General features: G+C 38.4%; 1 protein-coding gene across 4 annotated transcripts in view; it reads right to left on the bottom strand.

Moving 5' to 3' along the window:
• Window positions 1-1,666, bottom strand: part of LOC147458291 (K-stimulated pyrophosphate-energized sodium pump protein) — a 109,463-nt gene extending 107,797 nt beyond the window's left edge. Inside the window, exon 1 of one of the 4 annotated variants that reach the window (XM_086512959.1) lies at window positions 1,461-1,666. In XM_086512959.1, coding sequence (XP_086369085.1) covers window positions 1,461-1,538 — 78 coding nt within the window. In that variant the 5' untranslated portion in view covers window positions 1,539-1,666. The remainder of the gene's footprint in view (window positions 1-1,460) is intronic. The other 3 variants (XM_086512961.1, XM_086512958.1, XM_086512960.1) reach the window with 3 other exon arrangements.
• Between the last annotated feature and the right edge of the window lie 19,666 nt (window positions 1,667-21,332).

Below are 21,332 nucleotides of genomic sequence, written 5' to 3'. Positions count from 1 at the left end.
CAAGATTACTAGCACAATAAGCTTCCACATTATAAAGTTACCTCATTCTCATATCCTTTTGGGCATGTTGTAACGGGACAGCACCATGTGCCGACAGAAAAAAATAGACTGAACAAACTTTTAGGCACTTCAAAACGATTGAACTGAAAGAGAGACTTCGCACGAGACATGGAGTGGCGTAGTTCCATCCCCAAAATGCAAACTGTGGTGGCCCTTTCAATATTTCTTTATATTGCTTCAACGAGGTATAACACATGTGGCTCTGCTCTGCATCTCCCACGGATAGTATGCCAGAGAGTGAGCCCTTATACATATTTAAAGACCCTTGGCCCACTAAAAGCAGTTACATGAAAACCATCAAGTTTAAAAGCGTCCGGTCTCAAAAGCTAGCGCCCTTAGGGGCTATTTGTACAGCGCTGCCACATCATCATCAGCCAACATAATAGCGGACGTCCCTACAGTTGCCACGTTCTCTTTATCCCCTACGCAATTTGTAGGGTGTGTGTGTTTGCTTTACTTTTAGGCCCATCAGCCGGGATCTGCAGGTTGGCTAGGGTTAGGGCTAGGGAGTCTTAGGAGTCCTAATCCTCTAGGTCTTAAGTGGCTTGACACATCATCAATTTGTGACACATGCACACAAATTCTAATATTTTGGGCCCGTGGAAGAAAGCCATTAATCTGTCTCACAGAGAGGACGGGCTATTCCTTTGGATGTGAAATTGAAGGAGGGAATGTCTTCTCCTTGAATCATGAACATTTAATTGTAATTTTTGGTTTCGTTGATAGTATCAGATTGATGTATTCATGTTAAACAATGTAAAGGCATAGTCTAGACTCCAGCAGGGCATGTGTTAAGAAGATATATACCATCACTATAGCTTTACAAGACTAAGCGGCATGATCAGACATGGTTGTGCAGGGTATGCTTCGCAGTGCATACTATGGAGCCATGTCAAGACACTAAAGTTTGATTGATACGTCAATGAGGCACACTTGAGCCCTACTTGCACGAGGCACCACTCTTCTGATACAAATCATCACTGGAATGACACATAAGACCCCTCTTCTAGGTTTCGTGGTTTATGTGATGTGTGTATTTGTGTTCAGAGAAATGACTATAGCATCGTCTCTAAGTCGAGTAAATGTGTTTAAATGATGGAATTTGTTTGCATGGGCAGTACCTTTTAACAATGTTGTTCAAGTTTTTGGTGAAATAGCGGACAATTGCTCTTCTTTGAGAGAGGGGTATGTTGCCAACATGGCACTCTAACGAAGAGCCATCAAGGAGCAATAGATGCAGCAAACCATGGGGCTGTAAAGCAACGGATCCAGGTTTGATACATTCGCCCACAAAACAGGGCAGAAAATGTAAGACTAGTAGCTCAGAACTCGTTCATGAAACGAAGCAATCAGAAATGCCAGTGCATGCCTAAGAAAAAGAGAAAGCGCATGCGGCATACCTTTTGCAATTGGCGCTGCACTTGGAGAGTGAGGCCGGCAAGATAGTCGGAGTGCGCTAGCGGATCGCGCTTCGTCATTGGGCCGTTGTAAGCTCAGAGACCCAAGATCGCATGGCGGTGCACGAGATTGCCACACTGCGAACACGCCTACGTAAGCCGTACACAAAGCTACAAATGTTATAAGTTATGTATATCCACTAGGAGTACAGTTTCTCTACGACTTTAGGACAGATTAGACCCGAGTCCCCCTCACACATATTACTCACAGTCGGCTCACGTCTTATAAAGTACTCGTAGTAGGTAGATGTGTATAATCTTCTCTGAGGTGCTTTATTGAGGGGAATCTCTGGAGATGCTCAGATAGGTTTGAAGTGATTGAAAATGGGGGAGGTGGCACGTGGAGGGGAGAGAGAGACAGAGAGATTTTTTCTAGTTCGATGGGTGAGGGTGCACTACATCAGAAGCATGGCATAGACAATCGTCCGCGTGGTGTTGACATTGCAAGAGCAAAGCTGCCACTACATGAAGGGGAGGCGATTTGTGCCTCCTCTTGCACTTGATAAATGGCCTCCCTTTCAGGCAGCAGCAGCTTGATGAGCTTCTGTGTGCCTTTCATCTGCGCAAGAAAGCTTCATCAATCGACCTGACAATAACAAGGTATGCAATTTGGGAATATGCTTGATGAAACGAGGTTGAGTCAGGGAGGCACAGACAATGCTGAAGAGCATGAGGTTCGAACGATAGCCCTTCGGCTCCGACTCTCATCTCAAGTCCTTTGAGAGAGCGTAGCGTGCTGCGTTCGATGTTTAAGGAGATTAAGGAGGAAGGTGCTCTCGATTTCACCTCCCAGGTGGCGTTAGGGGTGATGAGGAGCCCTTGCTCTACTAATTCCTCTTGGTGATTGTGGAGCAACCACAGAGGGAGATAGATAGTGTTGTATTGCAATCCCATCGCAAGGTGCTCCCTTGCCCTGTGATAGCTGCAAGGCATGGTGAAGCGAGCACGTGCGCTCTCCCTTTTAGTGACGATAAGGAGCCCCTGCTCTAATTCCTCTTGGTGATTGTGAAGCAACCAGGGATGGAGGGAGATCTTAGCACTACCTTGCTTGCTCTGTTGCAATACCATCAAAAGGTGCTCCCTTGCCTTATGATAGGTACAAGGCATGGTGAAGCAAAGAGCACATGGTGTTGACATTTGTGTCCCTTCTCTTTAAAGAGGGGCATTGAGTATTGTGTCCGAAATTAGTTTTTATGCTTTTGGAACTTATTGTAATCTAAATAGTTCATTGTTACAACTTTTTTACAAAAAAACATAACATTTTATTGTGATACCACTTGTTTTAAAATACTAGTGTCACTTTCTATTTTTCTCTCTCACAAACAAGGTGAAGTTCACATGGGCCTTCAAAAGGCAAAAAAAAGACAGTTAAAAATCTATTTTAGAAAGGTTAAAACTCATAATAATCTGAGTGAGAGAGAGAGAGAGAGAGAGAGAGGGAGAGGTAGTGTTTACAAGAAATGTTTTAGTTAGCCCTTAATGTAAAGGGTAGATTTACAAAATTTAAGCTATTGATTGCTATTAATATTAAAAGTGCACAGACTTTACCCATAACAATTAAAGTACAAAAAATAGAAATGGATAATTATCATTTTTAATTGAACAGTCACTTATACAACTTAGAAATACACATTTTAAAAGACTTTGAGCTATTAATTGTTTGTCTATGCATTCTTAGAGAGTCTCATTAAAAGGGATCTAAAAGCATACCTCCTTACAATACAGGTTTCTCTATCGCATCTGCCATGGAGGGAGATTGAAGCCTTAAAGAATCATGCATGTCACTATATAAAAGTACTCTTTCACAAAAAATCATCCAAACATAAGATATTTTTTTTGTAACTAGTTAATGTATTTGATAAGATGACTTTATATATATATATATATATATATATATATATATATATAAAAATGGGGAAGAGAGAAAGATTTAAAAATCTACTTTAAAAGTATGTTTGGTTTAGCATTTACAATATGAGACTACCAATGTCCAACGTTCGAATCATCCGACAAATCATATACTCACAATTGTGAGTTTGGCACAGACAATATGAGATGAAAATTGAGCATTAACTTATTTTTGGCATGCACAAGGGGTATTGCCTTAACTTGCCTCGCTCTTTTTGCCTTGACTAAAATGAACTTTGTATTTTTTTGTTTTTATTCAATACAATCAAAAATCAAAACAATTCACCAAATGTCTTAATTCCAAGTGAGTAAGTTTGCTCAATTTTGAACCCATTTGTTTGGATAGGAATCTACAAAGATGCCCTTAGGGCTTTGAGGAGAAAATGATACGTACACGAGAGAGAGAGAGAGAGAGAGAGAGAGAGAGAGAGATGAATGTGTCAGGGCCAAGACTGACATAGAAAAAGAGGATTTTTTTGCTATCATGATTATCTTGATTCCATGTGTCAAAGCCAAGGTGGGTAGAGATAGACAGTTGTTTTTGCTATCACACTCATCTAGATGCAGGGGGGTCCTTGGCAATGGTGCTTCATCAACGATTTTTAGTGGCTTTGTAAGGACGTGATGCTAGGCATCCTGATTAGGAACAAAATCTGCTTTGTGGTGGAAGATACAGAGAGCTTTGGCGTCTGAGGCCATGGTTGAGAGCCATGGCCCAGTCTAAGGGCACAATTAGAGAGAGAGTTGATATGTACAAGCATGATGGCGAGAGAAATCGTATGTGTGAAGCGGTGGCGGAGTTAGAGATGGAGAGGTGGTGAAGCTCTGTGCGGATGAGGCATGGGGAGGCTTCTTTTCCTTTAGGATTCAGAGATCCGGCCCGAATCTAAGAAATGAATCGATTTTTGGGATTTCGAAGCGAGTAGCTATAACAAATGTAGATTTGTAGTTTTCTAAAGTGATCAAGTCTCCACAATTTGGAAAAATTAAAATTTCCATCTAAAATGCAAAAGTGAAGGGTGTAGAAAATGAAAAGCTTCTTGCATTTGGAAAATCAGAAGACTTTTTTTCTCTATAAAGGGTGGCCTTGCCTATATGCAATGTGCCATGTTTTTATGGAATTTAGTTAATTTTAGAATGATCGATGGTACATAAACAAGTGAAAGGGTAGCGATGGCTTTCTAAAACAATAAGAAAGTGATAAAATCATTAATTTGAGTTCAACTAGAAATTTAGTGTTCGTGAGAGGAATGCCTTAGCATAACCTTGAGCCAATTGAAATTCTAGACTAGCCGGTTGCAAACCATGGTAAAGGGAAGAAAAAAGGGTGAAATATGTGAGAAAATAGTTAAACAATAATACAAATTTAAATTTTTGCTAGTATTTCCAGTTGCTTCTTTGTGAGGAGGAAACACTGCTTATAAAAGCGACTTTCCCAAATATTGACTAGAATTAAGTTATAGTATGCAGAAAAAGTCAAGCCATGTGAGGTTGTGAAATGAAATGTGAAATAACAAGAGAAAACAAAGTGATACGATCACTAGGCTTGCCCTTTGGATTTGAATCTAAGCACACAAACGAATTTCCAAAATACCCATATGATTTGTGGAAATTCACAAAATACCCCTCAAATTTCAAAAATTCCCAATATACCGTTATATCATTTTGGGATGGATTTGCCCCAATTTTTTCATAGTCTAATGTTTATGACTATTGAGATCTATCATTTAGCCTCTTAGACGAAATTATTCACTAATGAGCTTGAGATGGGTATGACCATTGAGATCTGTCCTTTTGCCTCTTAAACAAAATTATTCACCAATGAGCTTGAAATATACTTATCTATGCTAAAAAATAATGAACGATTTCATTTGAAGCGCCCTCAATACCTTCAGAAATTCTATTTTTATAATTTTCTATCGAGGAGAACCAATCTTCCTCTGTTCAATTGCAAAAAAAATTGTTTCTAGAGATGTTTGTGACGTTGATTTTGGGTATTCTGGGAATTTTAGGCCAAATATGAGGGTACATTGAGGATTTTTGGAATTTAAGGAGTATTTTGGAAATTTTCACTAATTACAAGGGTATGTATTTTGGTATTTTTTCCAAAGAAATTCTACTAACATAAAAGCATTCAAAATCTAGTTATATGATAAGACCCCTCCCTTCGCTTCTATTCTTGATACTTGTATTGAGTGCTCCATAAAAGGGAAACTTCAACTTTTAAATTCCATATTTTTGGCACACACTTCATGATGGGTGGGGATGCCTGTTTTTTTTTGGCTTGCCCAAAGGGCAAAAGCTATAGAGATCACTTCTCTTTTTGCTAACTAAAATAGGAAAAAGGTTGAGTTGTATTTTTAAGCATTTTTTGACATGTCAAAAATGTTGATTGGTTGAAATAAGATAGTGGGTACTCATTGAAATGAATTGTGTAAATCTAATGATGGGCATGTCTTGAGTTTTGAAATATGAAATGAACTCTCATATATCAAGGAAAAGATTTTGGGTTGCCCAATGGCTTTGGAAACATGAAACGTTGACAGCCTTACATGTTTATTAAAGCCTCTAAGATAAAGCCTTAGAGCCTCCACAAATCCCAAGAGTCACCTTTTCATTTTGAAATTTGTGTTACCCACCTTTTCATTTTGAGAATTTTGAGAAACTTGAGGTAATAGACTAAAGTTGTCATTTTTGTTAGTTAAACTTTACGGAAGGAATTTATCATTTGGGGCTTTAACCTTTAAAGATTTTTTATTTTTATTTTTAAAGATTTTAAAGCTAAGTTTAGAACTTAAAGATGTAGAACTTTTAAAGTAAGGTCTCCAATGATCCAATGAGGACCTAGAGTTTTTTTTTTATTAGAAGGTAAAACTTTGAATTAAAGAAAGTGAAAATGTTACATGGATCCACAAGTAGGGGGAGGGTCACCCCAAGACGTTAGAGTCTTCGGACTTAGAACTTTAAAGCTTTTAAAGTGGGATTTACAACTTAGGGATCTACAGTTTTGGGATTTACAACTTAGGGATCTACAGTTTTAAATTTGTAAAAAAGGCTCTAGAGCTTAAAAACGTAGAGTTTTTAAAGTGGGGTGTAGAGCATAGGGATCTAAAGCTCAGGGTGTAGAGCTTAAGGGTTCTCTTTTAATTCAATTCTATGTGCACGCTTATGTTTTTTTTTTCAAAAGCTTAGAGATATAGTGATTTTAAAGTGGGATCTACCCTCAGATCAAGGCCTAAAATTGACGCCTACTTTTTTTGTCAAGGGGCTATTTTGCCTATCAAAACAATCTCAAAATTGCCTGTCATTTTTTGTATTTATATCTTTAAGTTAACGTTATATATGGCCAATTATATAAGTTGATTGCATTACACAAAGCATATGAAAGGGGGCTTGAAAAATTGGATGTCAAAAAGAAATTTTTATCATGCCTGGCAGGCCTTGTGATTTTATCACTTGTTAAGGTAGTAGATAATATTTTGCTTAATGTGCCACATACATGGTGTCTTGGCTTGCAAGTCAAGATAGTAAATCCTTACTATCATTACAGATATGCTATCATCACCAGGACCACAAGGGAGTATTTAATTCAAAGGATCCTTTTATTTTGTTCCTTTACTTTTTTTTGCGCTTTATTTGCTTTGATGATGGGTCTCTCTCTCTCTCTCTCTCTCTCTCTCTCTCTCTCTATCTCTATCTATCTGCTCGTTACCACTCCTAAGCTCACCCCCTCATTTGCACCTGCCTCAAGTGCTATCTTGCATACCCTCCCTCCTCTAAAACCCTCCCATTGATGCAATCCAACTTGCCCTCAACTTTATGGTCATGCTAGGCTTTCAGAGGCATCGACTCAGGTTTTCTAGTTGCCTACAAGAGATCGAGTTTCTCTTTCTCTTCTCTGCAGAACTATATGCGAGCATGTAATTTTCAGAGCAATGAGTGTAATCTCTCTCTCTCTCTCTCTCTCCCTCTCTCTCTCTTGCGCACACACAACTCCCACACGTCATCGAGAAGCTTCTGGAGATAGACGAGCTCCACCATTGCTACTCGTACTGCATCCTCGACACCACCCTCCATAGCCTCTCTTTCTTCCATGGCCACATGACAACCTTGAGGGTCTCTCCCCTCATCATCCCCAACTTTGATCACCAAAAGCTGGGGACCCTCTTGCATCGTAGCTTCACGTGTAGCCTCGTCCCTTCCATGTCTGAGGAAGACGCTCTCGCAATCATGGCCCATCTACGAAGCTTGCATTGACGCCTCAAGTTGCGCCTCGCCCTTCCTGCTCATGATTGCATTGCGTGCTTCTGATTCTCCGCCGTTTCACAGAAGATCACATGGAGCTGTGAGCACTACAACCCTCAGAGCACGATAGACCCCAGCCCACCTTCTTTCTTCACCATGAACTCCAAGCTGTGAGTCACCAACGCAGTGACCATGAGAAGATTTGCCGTGTAGCGGGACTTATTAATGCCTTCACCAACTTCTTGTGCTTGCAGAGCAGCTAATTCAAAGACATAATGTACGTAATAGCATATATATATATATATATATATATATATATATATATATATATATATATATATATATATATATAGAGAGAGAGAGAGAGAGAGAGAGAGAGAGAGATCACCTCGTTAATATAAGAGGCTCCAACTACTAACACAATGTCCATCTCATGATTTCCCTTTCGACAAATAAACGAGTGACTAATTTCATGCATCAACCATAAATAAATTAATTTCAAAAAATAAAAAAACTATTTTTCATTAGCAAAGAGGAAAAGCATCACTAAGGCCTCAGCCCCTTTGGGGCGCAGGCCAAAAACAACCCATCAATATTTATATATATATATGTGTGTGTGTGTGTGTGTGTGTGTGTGTGAATATAAATATGTATGTGTGTGCTTATCTATAGAAGTTACTAGAATTATGCAAGATGAAGCTTCACTTCAACATTCTAAAACAATAGAATGCAAGAAAAGTAAAGACATGGCAGATGTGAAATGAAAGGTGAAATAATAAGGTCCATTTTATTATTTTGTAACTTGAAATAACATTTAAGGTAAGTCTCAATCATCACTGAAAACATTGAAAGTATCCCTAACCCAACTCCCTGGAAGGCTTCTTTTAGAAAGCCAAAAAGAATCAATAGTTTTTTTAAAAAATAATTTTATTCAATCTTCAAGTCATTTGTCTCATCCCCCTCCAAACCATTTAAAATTTGAATGAAGCCTTTGGGAAAAATCATTTGAAAGGACATGGTTTGTTTCTTTTCAATTCTCTTCCAGACTTTTTAAGGCTTTTTTGAGAGACACATGTCAAGCAAGAAACTTTGAACGACCTTCATCTATATGGATACTAAGGCCTTCAAAGACCAAAAAGCCTCTTATTATGAAATTCTTCTCAACATCCTTATGTAGACGAATGAATTTTCACCTTATTTTTGGCTTTCTAAAAACTTAGAGAAGTGTTGGATTAAGCATACTTTCAATGTTTTCAGTGATAATTGAAACTTACCTTAAATGTTATTTTGATTTTAAAGTATTAAATGGATATTTTTATTTCACCTTTCATTTCACTTTTTCACATGGCTTGACTTCTCTTGCATTTTATTCTTTTAGAATGACAAAGTGAAGCTTCACCTTGCATAATTCTAGTAACTTCTATACATACACACACACACAATATAAATAAATAAATATATAACATATATTGATGAGTTATTTTTATTTTATATGTAAATTTATATATTTATTTATCTATTTATACACACACACACACATATATATATATATGTGTGTGTGTGTGTGTGTGTGTGTGAACAAACTACGGTAAAGAGAAGAAAAACTTGTACAATGATGTCAAAACTTAGTTCAAAAATCCTATAAATTTCATAAAAAATTTGCTAGTATTTTTGGTTTGCTTCTTTGCGAGGAGGACACTCAATCGTTTAATAAAAGAGACATTCTCAAACACTGCTTCACCTTATATAATTTTAGTTAAATTCAACCTAATGATTTTATCACTTTTTTATTGTTTTAGAAAGCCGTCATGACCTTTTCACTTGTTTATAATTTCTTTTAGGCCCTTTGTGAGAGGGTGTTGACATTTGTGTACCTCTCTCTTTGGGGAGTGTTTGAAATAGTCCAATGCTCTAGACCAAGAGGTGGTTAGTCGTCTCGGCGAAAGGGTAGTCCTTTTATCCTTCCGCCTACTCCGTTTAGTGTACCTCTCTCTTTGAAGAGGGGCATTGAGTATTGCATTTTTGAATGCTTTTGCAATATGTTGTAATCTACATAGTACATTGTTGTATTTTTGGCTTTCTAAAACAAGCCTTAGAGGAGAGTTGAGTTAGGCATATTTTAAATGTTTTCAATGATGAAATGATGATTGAGACTTACCTTAAATATTATTTTGATTTTAAAATATTAAATGGATCTTTGTATTTCACCTTTCATTTCACATTCTCACATGGCTTGACTTCTCTTGTATCCTATTCTTTTAGAATGATATAGTGCACCTTCACCTTGCATGATTCTAGTAAACTCTATACATATACATACACACACACACACATATATATATTCATATTTATATATATACACACACATCATACACACACAAATATTAATGAGGTATTTATATGTGTGTGTGTGTGTGTGTGTGTGTGTGTGTGTGTGTGAGCAAACCATGGTAAAGGGAAGAAAAACCGATGAAATATGTGAGAACTTAGTTCAAAAATTCAAAATATTTCATATTTATGCTAGTATTTCCGGTTTGCTTCTTTGCAAGAAGAAAACTTGATCGCTTAATAAAAGAGACATTCTTGAACAATGTTTCACCTTATATAATTCTAGTTAAACTCAACGGAATGATTTATGATCACTTTATTATTGTTTAGAAAGCCATCGTGACCCTTTCACTTGTTTTTTCAGAAAAACATAAAATTTTATTGTGATACCACATGTTTCAAATTTTATTGTGATACCACATGTTTCAAAATACTAACGTTGTCAGCGAGTGCTAGCTCAGTTGGTAGAGCAAGAGCCCCTTGTGTTTAAGGTCTTGGGTTCAAACCCCTTGACAACTCGTGTGACATAAAGCCCTTAAGGGTTGTTCCCCTAGTCCATATGACGGTTTGACCAACCTTATTCTGTTGGGAAGATTCACGGGCTGACTCCACCCCGGGGGTTGGATGTGCGTGTTGTGATTTCAAAGTTGTAGGTAATTCGCAAAAAAAAACAAACTAATGTCACTTTCTATTTTTCTCTCTCACAAAGAAGACCCTTATTATGAAATTCTTCTCAATAGCCTTATGTAGTCCATAGTGAATTTTCACCTTGTTACCATACAATTTATGGATTATGAAAACTTTCTCACAAAAAACTTTGCCCGCAACATGTGTGCCCTACTAGTGGTATTTTGTATCACGAGTACGGCTGGTCGCCTTTGGCGGCCTCTCTCTCTCTCTCTTTCGCTCCCCCTCTTTATCGTGTGCACATGAGCTTCTCTCACTTTTGGAATTTAGCCTTCATCTCACAGACTTTGACATGTGTAAAGGGGAATCTCTCTGCCATTATAGAATACATATAGATGAGTGGTCCTACATTCAAATCAAAATGTAAAGTAAAACAAAGTGAATACTAAAGATGGGTGTTACTCCATGTCATGGGTCTCTTTCTCCAAAGTTAGTTTAGTTTCCAAAGGATAGGACCCGACATCCCTTCCACATCCTTCCGATAGCTGCACACCCAGCTCCTTCCACAGCTCTGTAACAACATCGCTGCCCCATCTCCTTCATTTCTAATCGTCTACCTCTCACGCACGCTCCATGTTTTGCATGAGGATAAGGAGGCTTTGTGGCTCATGCAAACTACAATTCCACACTATGTAAATTGTAAAGAATATATATATATATATATATATATATATATATATATATATATATAGATAGATAGATAGAGAGAGAGAGAGAGAGAGAGAGAGAGTCTTTGTGGATTCTCCATTGACTTGTTTTTTTGAAAAAGGGGCACCACGTACTAAGAAGATCACTAAGTGTATGGTAGTTGTCCCCTTTGATTTCTTAAAGCACAAATTGGTTTGTGTTCTAAAAAGGGAGATCACGAAAAAATGTGCTCTTAGTGTTTACCATAAATCGGGAAATAAAATTGTTTGCCCATTATTAGCTTTGCCCTATGGTGCTCCAACCGTCCGAAGTCACTCCCAAGAGTTTCACATTCCCTAACTAGACGAATAGTTGGAAGGGCCTATAGAAGATCCACATATACCAACTCTAAAGAATGCTAAATTTAGGATCGTAGAATTGACACACACCAAGCTTGGAGAAGAAGGATAAGTACATGCAAAATAAAAATCATTTAGTGTGCAAGTACAAACATACGTAATGCCCTTGAGCTATTGGGTTACACACAAGGGGGGGGGGGGGGGGGGGCGGGGGGGGGACCTTCTAATGAGGAAAACAAATGCCCCCTTGGTCCTAAGTGTGTGGTGTTTAAACACACACATCAGTCCCATATCATGGTAAAAAGTCTCATGAGGGAGTGATGTGGTAAACTTGAGATGGCATGCATGTGTAGGGAAACATCAGGCTCTATGAGAAGTGATTAATCAACACAAGGGAAGTAGGCCCCCAAAGCTTTGAGAAAAGCTTCAAAATTCTCACAAGGTAGAGTCTTTGTGAATAGATCTATACGGTTGTCATATGTAAGCACATAAGCCCAGTTTATCTCCCCTATACAGAGTCTATATTATAATGTTACTACACCTAAATGTTCTTCGTGTGAATTTGAATAATTGGGTTCCTTGCAACATGCTCTATGGGAGAGTGCGTCTTAGTCATAAGACATGTGAGCCAACTGCACTCAGCAATAGCTCTGGAAATTTCCGTATACTCACCCTCACAACTAGAAGTGACCATAGTAGGCGATTTCTTGCTCAATCATGATAATGTGTGAGTTACAAAGCATGAAGCAAATACCACCTGTTTGGGAGCATGATATACAAAGGATTGGCGGCTTGGAGGATTACAATGTACATTCATTGATGTGGTTAAAGAATCTCAAGCAACGAAGATGACAAGGAGGGGTAGCATTTATGGTAAAGAAAGGATTGGAAGATTTTGTATCAATGATGAAAATGACAAGTACAAACGTTATGTATGGCTGAAAATTATGACACTAAAAAGAGTACACGTTTTTGTAGCCGGCTGCTACATTCGTCATCATGATTCCCTCTTTTATTCTTGCATGGATAGAGATTATCTGTTTTTTTATTTAGAAGAGGACATTGCTTATTTCAAAGGCGAAGGTGATGTTATTGTATTTGGGGATATGAATGCTCGCACAAAAACATTGCAACATGATAACAATTTGATATGCCATACAATTCAAGGGAGTTGGAGGAAGTTCACTTATATGATTGTACTTCAATGGATGAGAAAGAGCTGGAAGACTTTGGAAAGTTATGGGTCTTCTCATTTCCAATGGTGTATCTTTGTGGAGTGGAACCAATGGATTTACATGTAGAAAACATAATGGAGATAGTGTGATTGACTATATGCTACTCTCCGAAGCCATAACGTATTGCATAAAGAATTTTATGTTTGGCCAATGGACCCGAAATCAGACCATTGGACCTTATGTACTGACCTTGCATGTGGAGAAGCAACTAAGCATGATAATCTCAGCCAAAGGAAAGAGAAGTTATCACTATGTATGGATTGCAAACGAGCACCAATGTACATTGAAATGGTTGAGCAAAAGCTATGGATGACAAAGCTTCAATATGACGCACCATTGGAAACTAAATGGGAAGCTTTCAAGAAAGTTATTTGTTCTTGTGCCGAAGAATGCTTTGCCATAAAGTATCTCCAGGGTATCAACAAAGATAGATCACACAAACGATCTTTTGATAAAGAATGTCAAGATGCTCAAAAGTCTTTGATAAAGCTTGATGAAACTATGGACAAAGACAACTATCAAAGTCATTTGCATACATACGAGGCATTGATTCAAAAGAAGAGAAGAACATGGGAAGTAAAGCAACAACTTTTCCAAGTCCAAGAAAAGGCACGTGCATGTGGAAGATTTTGGAGAAACTTGAGAGGCAAGCGGGTTGAGAATTTTGGTAACTTGAGTCTTGTGGATATGTACACACATTGTAGGCAATTATATGAGCAACCAAATGCTGAAAAAATGTCATTTTATGGTTCACTCGCATGTATGCCCTTAAAAAAAAAACTATTCAGGATGTATGCAGTGGGCTTGAAAAGTTGGCCACTCGCAAAGGAAGAGATCTTCTAGGTATCAAGCTAGAGATGATCAAATGGATGAGAGATTTTACCCATGAGTGGATGTTTGATATGTTCAAACTTGCACTTCAACATGGTATGCCTTATGATTGGAGTACTAATTGGGTCAAGCCTTTGCATAAAGAAGGGGATGTGAAGAATGTAAACAACTACCAAACTATAATGATTGTGTCTCTTATGGCAAAGTTGTTTGGGTACATAATGGAGATGAAATTGAGTGATTGGGCTGAAGAGAATAAGAAGCGTGCAAAAGGACAAACGGATTTTTGTCGATGCCATAGCACCATTGATCATCTTGTCACTCTTCATGTTCTCATGGAGGAAAGTCTGTTGAAAGGCAATCAATTGTATTGTTGTTTTGTGGACCTTAACAAAGCCTTTGATATGATTCCATGTAACAATTTGTGGAGAAGGATGGAAGAACTCCAAGTGCCAAGTGAGTTTATGCTTGCGGTTGCTCAAATCTATGAGAAGGTGATGTGTCAATTGTGCATGGGAAGAGGAATTTCAAAAAAAATTGTAAGCACTATTGGGGTTAAACAAGGATGTCCATTGTCACCAACTCTCTTTGGTCTATGCATTCAATTGGAACAAATGGTACTTGACTTTATGCCAGAAGAAGGCATTGAAGAGGTCACTATTTGCAATGCGGTAATAATTTTTTTGGTGTATGCGGATGATGTAGTGCTTCTAGCACACACTTTAGAAGATGCACAAAAGCTTATGGTTGTCCTTGAGAACTTTTTCTTGCATAGTGGGATGATTGTGAATGAATCCAAAACAAAGGTTATGCTTGTGAAAACCAACCATAAGGAGAAGCTATGCATTGTGTACAACAATGAGACACTTGAAGTTGTTGAGAGCTTTAAGTACCTTATCCTTGAGGTTCCGTCCAATTGAAAGTGGCATGAATGTGCTATGCATCATTTGGAAGCGGGAAAGAGAGCATATTATGCATTTGGGAACATGTGTAATGCTGGAAACATCAAGTGTTGGGTTCTCAAGAAGTACCTTTTTGATGCATTGGTGACAACGGTTCTTCTTTATGGAGTTGAAGTGTGGGGTGGGAGCATCTCAAAGTCTACTTGGAAAGAGTTTGAGAATGTCCCAAAGCATTTTCTTACATAGTTTCTCCAAGTTTAAAGACAGAAACACCATATATGCTACTACTTCTTGAGTCGGAATCTCTTCCAATTGAGGTTATGGGCATGGAAAGGGTTGTGGAGTACATGATAAAGATGCTTCAAAACTCCTCACATTGACTTCCTACAATTGCATGGAAAGTAAGCAAAAAAGTTCAAAAGGTGCATAAAAGCAGGATTTTGAGCACGGGATGGATGTAAGACATAAAGAAGTGTTTTGGGAAATGGGATGCATTACACTTGCTACATGATGCTTCAATTGACTCCCAAGTGAATGAAGCTTCTCTACAATGCCAATGTATTACGGCTTGGGAGAAATCCGGTGGGTCACGCTTCATACATTACACCACCCATATTACCCCCAACTATAAAACCACGTTCTTCGCTAAAAGAGGAAACCATAATCACACATACTTGAGTCTATTCCCTTGTCGATGATACATACTATCACAGCCATTCGGCTTAGCTCCCATTCCCTTCGATGCGAGATAGGGCGTTGGGGTAATGGAGAAGAGTCAAATTGGATGTGCACATTATGCTCACTGCAAGTTTAAGAGTCTGAGTACCACACACTACTAGAGTGCTCAGCTTTTGGTCACATCCAAACTTGCTTCTCTCACATTTTCAGCCATGACTTAGACCTACACACTTTCCTCTCCCAGCCACAGTGTGGGCTCTCCATTGTGACTCTCATCACCACAATTTTGGAGCATCGATAGTCACTCATCAGCCATACACATAATACATCACATGTAACTTTGGTCCCATAGGTCATATTTGACCTCTGTACGATAATAAAATCTATCTATCTACCTATATATATACATATATATATGTGTCTCTCTCTCATGGAAGCTCTAGAGATGGACTCTATGCTCGAGAGCTTTGCAAATCCAAGTAAGTAAACACTACATCTTCTTCTTCTTCATCTCTACTATTCTATTATGCTGAGCTACACTTAGAGCTTTCCCTTGAGTAAGCATATACAAAATACAAATTCACTTGCTAGAAAAATACTTCTTTCACCCTCATCTACCTCTTATCGTGCAATCCTTTCTCCCTCTGGGGTGTTAAGGTCTTGGGAAGGAGGGTTATACCATGGAATTATGAAGAACGTTAACTTTTTGTTTTGAGGAAAGATCCTCAAGAGCACAAGGTGTGTTTTAATCAAAGTTATCTTTGAGAGAGAATCATAATATAAAGAATCGGCTTGAAGCAAATCCAGACCTCATCAAGCTGTCAATCTTAATATTGTGGTATTCTCTTTGAATTATGTGCATGATTTTAGTGTTTTAATGTGTAATTGTGTAAAGAAATCAATCTGGCACAACCTATACTCTCCTCTTTTAGTTTCTCTTAAGGAAAACTCTCTCCTTTCATATGTTAAAATTTCACTGAATCTAAAGTAAGAATTAGATTCTTTGACATTGGTATAAGAGCTGAGGCTTCTCTTTTCTTGCCTAAGAAGAAAGGTCCTTGAGTACTCTATGAAAGGAGTTATTCATTACAAATGGGTAAGTGGAACTGGGATTTATTATCGCGGTTGGCATGCCTGTTTACAGGGTACGAGGGACACCATCAAGAGCTATGTTCTTTATAATGGGGGTTTTCAAGACTTGATTGTGGATTAACCATTATTGAGCTATTCAATAGGAATTGAGGCCATCTTAGTACTGTTAAACTCACTCCACTACTCTTTGCAATTACTCATATTCTAAACCACGGGTTACTTACTCGAGTGATAATTTTCAAGGGATAAGAAGAGTAATAGCCAAAGTTTTGAAAGTGCTAAGAAAAGAGCTCACATACACATACAAGAAAATTTGATCATGGCATGGCATAATCAAGAAAATGTAAGTAATATTGATAGCTTAGATCTGGCTCATGGTATAGCATTTAGTGATGGTTGTAGAGTTGTCAGCTATGTTGTTGACAAGTTACAAGAAGCAATGGGAAACTGTTAGCAGCGGGTAACACAGTCTACACCGAATATGCATCAAGTGGGAGATATGCTATGGTTGTGCATAATATTTCCAACTCACTTTGTATATGTCTTGGGCTCACTTGGAGTTCTGAAGTTATATATGCTAGTTAGAGGACTCAAGCTTAAACCCATAGTAAAAGGGATTGTGGTGAAAGCCTTTATGCAAGGAGGCGTCATTCTTGAGTATCCACTCTTGAGGATCCACTTTTGAGAGCTCTCTCTCTCATGAGTGTTATTCTATGGATGGCCTAGCTTTGAGCTTACTACCCATGCTTAAGAGGCTAGGACTAATCCATTGTAATTAGAGAAGCTTGATTGATCTAATTCCTATTTTCTCATTAGTCTACTTCTTCTCTATATTTTATTATGTCATGAAGTAGTATTACGCTCTCATTATTCTAGATTTGAGAGAGGTATGTACTTCTTGCTATTAACCACTCTTATCCGTCTATGAGCATTTGATTTGCGATATTTAGTATCACTAATTAGGTTGATTAAGTTGGGTCTTAATCTTTGAATTAGAGTGTGTGCCCTATTGTTTGCTTGTGTGTGGATAGGTTTTATGAAACTCTAGCACCATTCACCTCGTGTGTATAGCTATTGATGAAGTTCCGTGATTGACATGTGGTGATTGGAGAGGCCAACACCAATGTAATTAGTGCGTGCTTATCATTAGTGTGCTTGGGGTTTCTAGTCTATAGTAAGTCGGACTTCGGTGGACTTGATGTGTGTAGGAGTTGACTGATTAGTGATTAGAGTATGTTTAGAGTTAGTCTTGCCATGGATAATCTCTACTTACATTGGTGAGGTATTCTCTTGAATCCTCTATTTCTAATCATCCGATGCTCGTGCTTCCATGCTCTAGCCAGGTTGCCAATCCACGTATTTGATAATTTTGTGTGGGTTGCAATTAGGTCGTTGCTACAATGCCTCCCAACAAAAACCCTATTTTTCAAGTGGAGATTCAAAGCCGAATTCAAGTTTCTCCAAGTGTCCAAGAAGAGAGAATTTTGATGGGGCCTCGTAGTGAGACCTCCAAAAGAGAATCTCTTCGGATAATGAAGAGGAGATACCAAAAGGATCTCCAAGGAAAACTGCTTAAAAAAAAGAAGTGTGTCTTGAACTTTCAAGAAAGGGGTATGAAAGAGATACCCTTCCTTCCTCTGAAAGTGATGATGCCCTAGAAGACTGCAAGCATGGCGATCACCTAGTCCTCCTAAAAAGAAGAGGAAGTCATCAAGTACCCCTTCCCATGCAAATTCAAAGAACGGAGAAATAAATCCAAGCAAGAGGAAGCGAAGAAAATGGTCACCATACTCACCTTCTTCTTCCCGATAGGATATGTTGTCCAAGCATCTTAAAAATTTAAAGGTGATTGTAATCATTTGTATTGTTCACGTAAGCACTGACTTACATAATTTGGTTATTGTAGATAGAGCATGAGACTCCATTGCCATGGGTTTCCTCTATGCCGGTTGCTTAAACTAGAGAAAGCAAGACACGTAAACTAGGATTCCAAGCGACTCCAGCCACTAGCGATACCTTTTTGTTGGAGGGATGTTATGAGCCCAAGGGATGCTTCATATGCTCTACCGATGCACTGGGCTATCCTAGCGTTGATGTTGATGATGCTATCATGCAAACATGGGATCCATTGGGGCGAATGGTGAATGAAGTGTTCAAGGCTGAAATCAAAGATACATGTTGGAGTGACCTTTTTGGAAAAATGTTATATACGTGGGATGGGAAGCATAGGTTGGCCACTTGGATGGAAGTTCTTAAACATAGTGGGTTTTGTTATCTATGTAGTTAGTTGGAATGCACGTTTTGGGGTGAATTGCTATATGATCTTTCTTATGATTGCAGGTGTGGCCCACGAGAAAGATATTGATTTGCATCCAAGGGTTTGTGTTGAGCTTGTGGTGGTAGACGCTTCAAATGAGGCTGGCATGTTGAGCATAGTGATGCGTATAAAGAAGTAAGAACCTCTAGGAAGTTTTGATTCAAGTGATGCCTTCAAAAACAAATAATATTGTCATTCTATCATTCTCAATCCAATGTAGATTGAATGAGATGGGATATGTTGCAACATCCTACATGGATATGTTAGGGATGGTACGAGAGATGGGGCTTGCTTCGAAGGAGGCAATAATGGAGAAACTGCCATGTTTGGTCTATAGTTGGATGCAAGCAGACATTGACAAGAGGGTAGGGAGAAAAGCATGGTATAATGTGCTTGTGGCTCTAATGTTTCAGCTACTGCCTCCTGTGAGTGCCACTGTGGTTTTTTATAGTATATTGCGTTAGATATTGCATCTCGCAATATGTAATTAATTAGAATGCAATGCATGGAAGAAAAGTACACCCTTGCATTGAAAAAGATCATCACTGAGAAGGATAGAATGCTTCCTTTGGAGTTTCAAAGCAATTATAAAAGGCATTCTTTGAAACAGATGCACCGTCCAAAAAAATAACAAAACATGCCTTGGCCATTGTTGATCCAGCTTTAGGAAATGATTGGTGGAGGTATATTGTTTTGCCCTCTCATGTGCTGAAAAATATGGAATTGATCCTTGTTGGATTTAATGCAGGACATTGTGAACAATCGAGTGGACCAGTCGAACAAGTGGCTAATGGAGGAAAGACTGTACGGGTTGGCATGTGGGGATCCTTTTTCTATGAAGAAAGCATTCATTCTTCGTGCAATGGCTTCTAATGACTAGGCAGACGTTAAGAGTTTGGACATATCAAAGACAAGTGAGCAGATTTGGCCATTGCCCTAACATTCTTCCTCTCTAGTTTGGCATGGAATCCAATTGTTGTGACAAATGTATTCACAAACCAGGAGAGTCAGGTGTATTTAGGGAGTGGCTGTAGGTTGAGGTTTTCTGGGCGTCGATTGCAAGAGAAGTAGGGAATGTACACAACAACATCTGTAGTATACATTTGACATCCATGCCTGGTTTGGACCTTGATTTGTTTATCAATGATGCCAAGCTTTCTCATAGAGGAAAGAGCCTCGCTTATGAGCTGGCTATAATGAAGAAGGGAAATCAATTAGAGGTGGAAAAAGCATTGGCAGATGCAGGAAAACGAGTCTTTGCAGGTTAGATCACTACATATTACTTCTTGAAAAAAAGAAACATATTTTTGAGTGCATGTGATTATGTAACTGTATTAGATGGTTGCAAAAGCGTAAGTACAACATCAGAGGTATTGCAAGCTTGCAAAAAATGCTTGAGATAAGTAAACCAGAGCAAGTGTTCAAACCTTTGCAATTGGCTCGCAACTTCAAGGGAAGAGTTTACCAAGACCTACCTTGGTTCTTGGAATATGATGAGGGATGTTTCCCTATAAGCGAGGAAAAATCACACAATGACGCAATGTTGTCATGTACTAGAGATAATATTGTAAGCTTACAAGACATTTATGTCAGTTTGTTGCCTCGTTTTAGTGGTAGAACTTTCAATGTAAATTCCAATGAGGAAAATGTATAGCCAATGGGGGTTTCTAAAAATATTACAGTTCAGCCTATTCTTGATGTAGATGTACATGATGTACTTGATGTGGAAAGGGCTAGAATGAGCAAGTTAGAGGTATGCCAAAATGGTTGGTGTTAACTTTGCATGATAGTAAATTGGATGCATCTTTGTCTAGTCATACTCGTTCAGGTTCTTGCCATGCATCTTATGCATCACATTGTTATGCTTTGGTTGTTTCCAATTTATGTGATGGTGAGGAACCTCTATCTTTTGGTGAAGCACAGAATTCAAAAAATTGCATGGGGATTGGATGGCTGCCATGCAATCAAAATACGATGCACTTATAGAAAATGATACATGTGCTTGATGTGATTTGCCTCATGGCAAGGCCATTGGTATGAAGTGGTTTACAAGTTGAAATGCAAGCCGGATGGTGAGATTGATTGCTATGAGGCTCGACTTGTTGCAAAGGGTTATGCACAGCAAAAGGGCATAGATTATAAAGAGACTTTTGCTTCCACTTGTCGAATGACTACTGTGTGTTTTCTATGTGCATTAGCAGCTCATTGTGGATGGGATGTACATCAATCAGATATTGTTACTGCTTTCTTGAAAGGAGACATATTTGAAGAAGTTTATGTAACGTAGCCTCCTAGTTTTGTCAACAAAGGACAAGAGGATTAAGTGTGCAAATGTAAGAAAGCTTTGTATGGGTTGAAGCAGTCTCCCCGTGCATGTTATGAGAAAGATGACACTCACTTGGTCAAATGAGGCTTTCATAATGATCCAACATAAAGCACTTTGTATGTAAAGCGTGAGGATGATATACTTCTCATTGGTGTTCTGCAGGTGGAAAATATGTTGATCACTAGTCCAAATGAGGTATATATTGCTGACTGATTTGAATGCTACTTTCAAGATAAAAGATTTGAGGTTGTTGCATCATTACTTGGGAATACAGTTTAAG

The sequence above is a fragment of the Adiantum capillus-veneris genome, chromosome 5 (assembly GCF_014529385.1).
Source record: "Adiantum capillus-veneris isolate H3 chromosome 5, ASM1452938v2, whole genome shotgun sequence".
Classification (NCBI taxonomy): domain Eukaryota; kingdom Viridiplantae; phylum Streptophyta; class Polypodiopsida; order Polypodiales; family Pteridaceae; genus Adiantum; species Adiantum capillus-veneris.
Note: the sequence above shows the minus strand (reverse complement) of the source record. Positions and strands in the feature narration are given on the sequence as shown.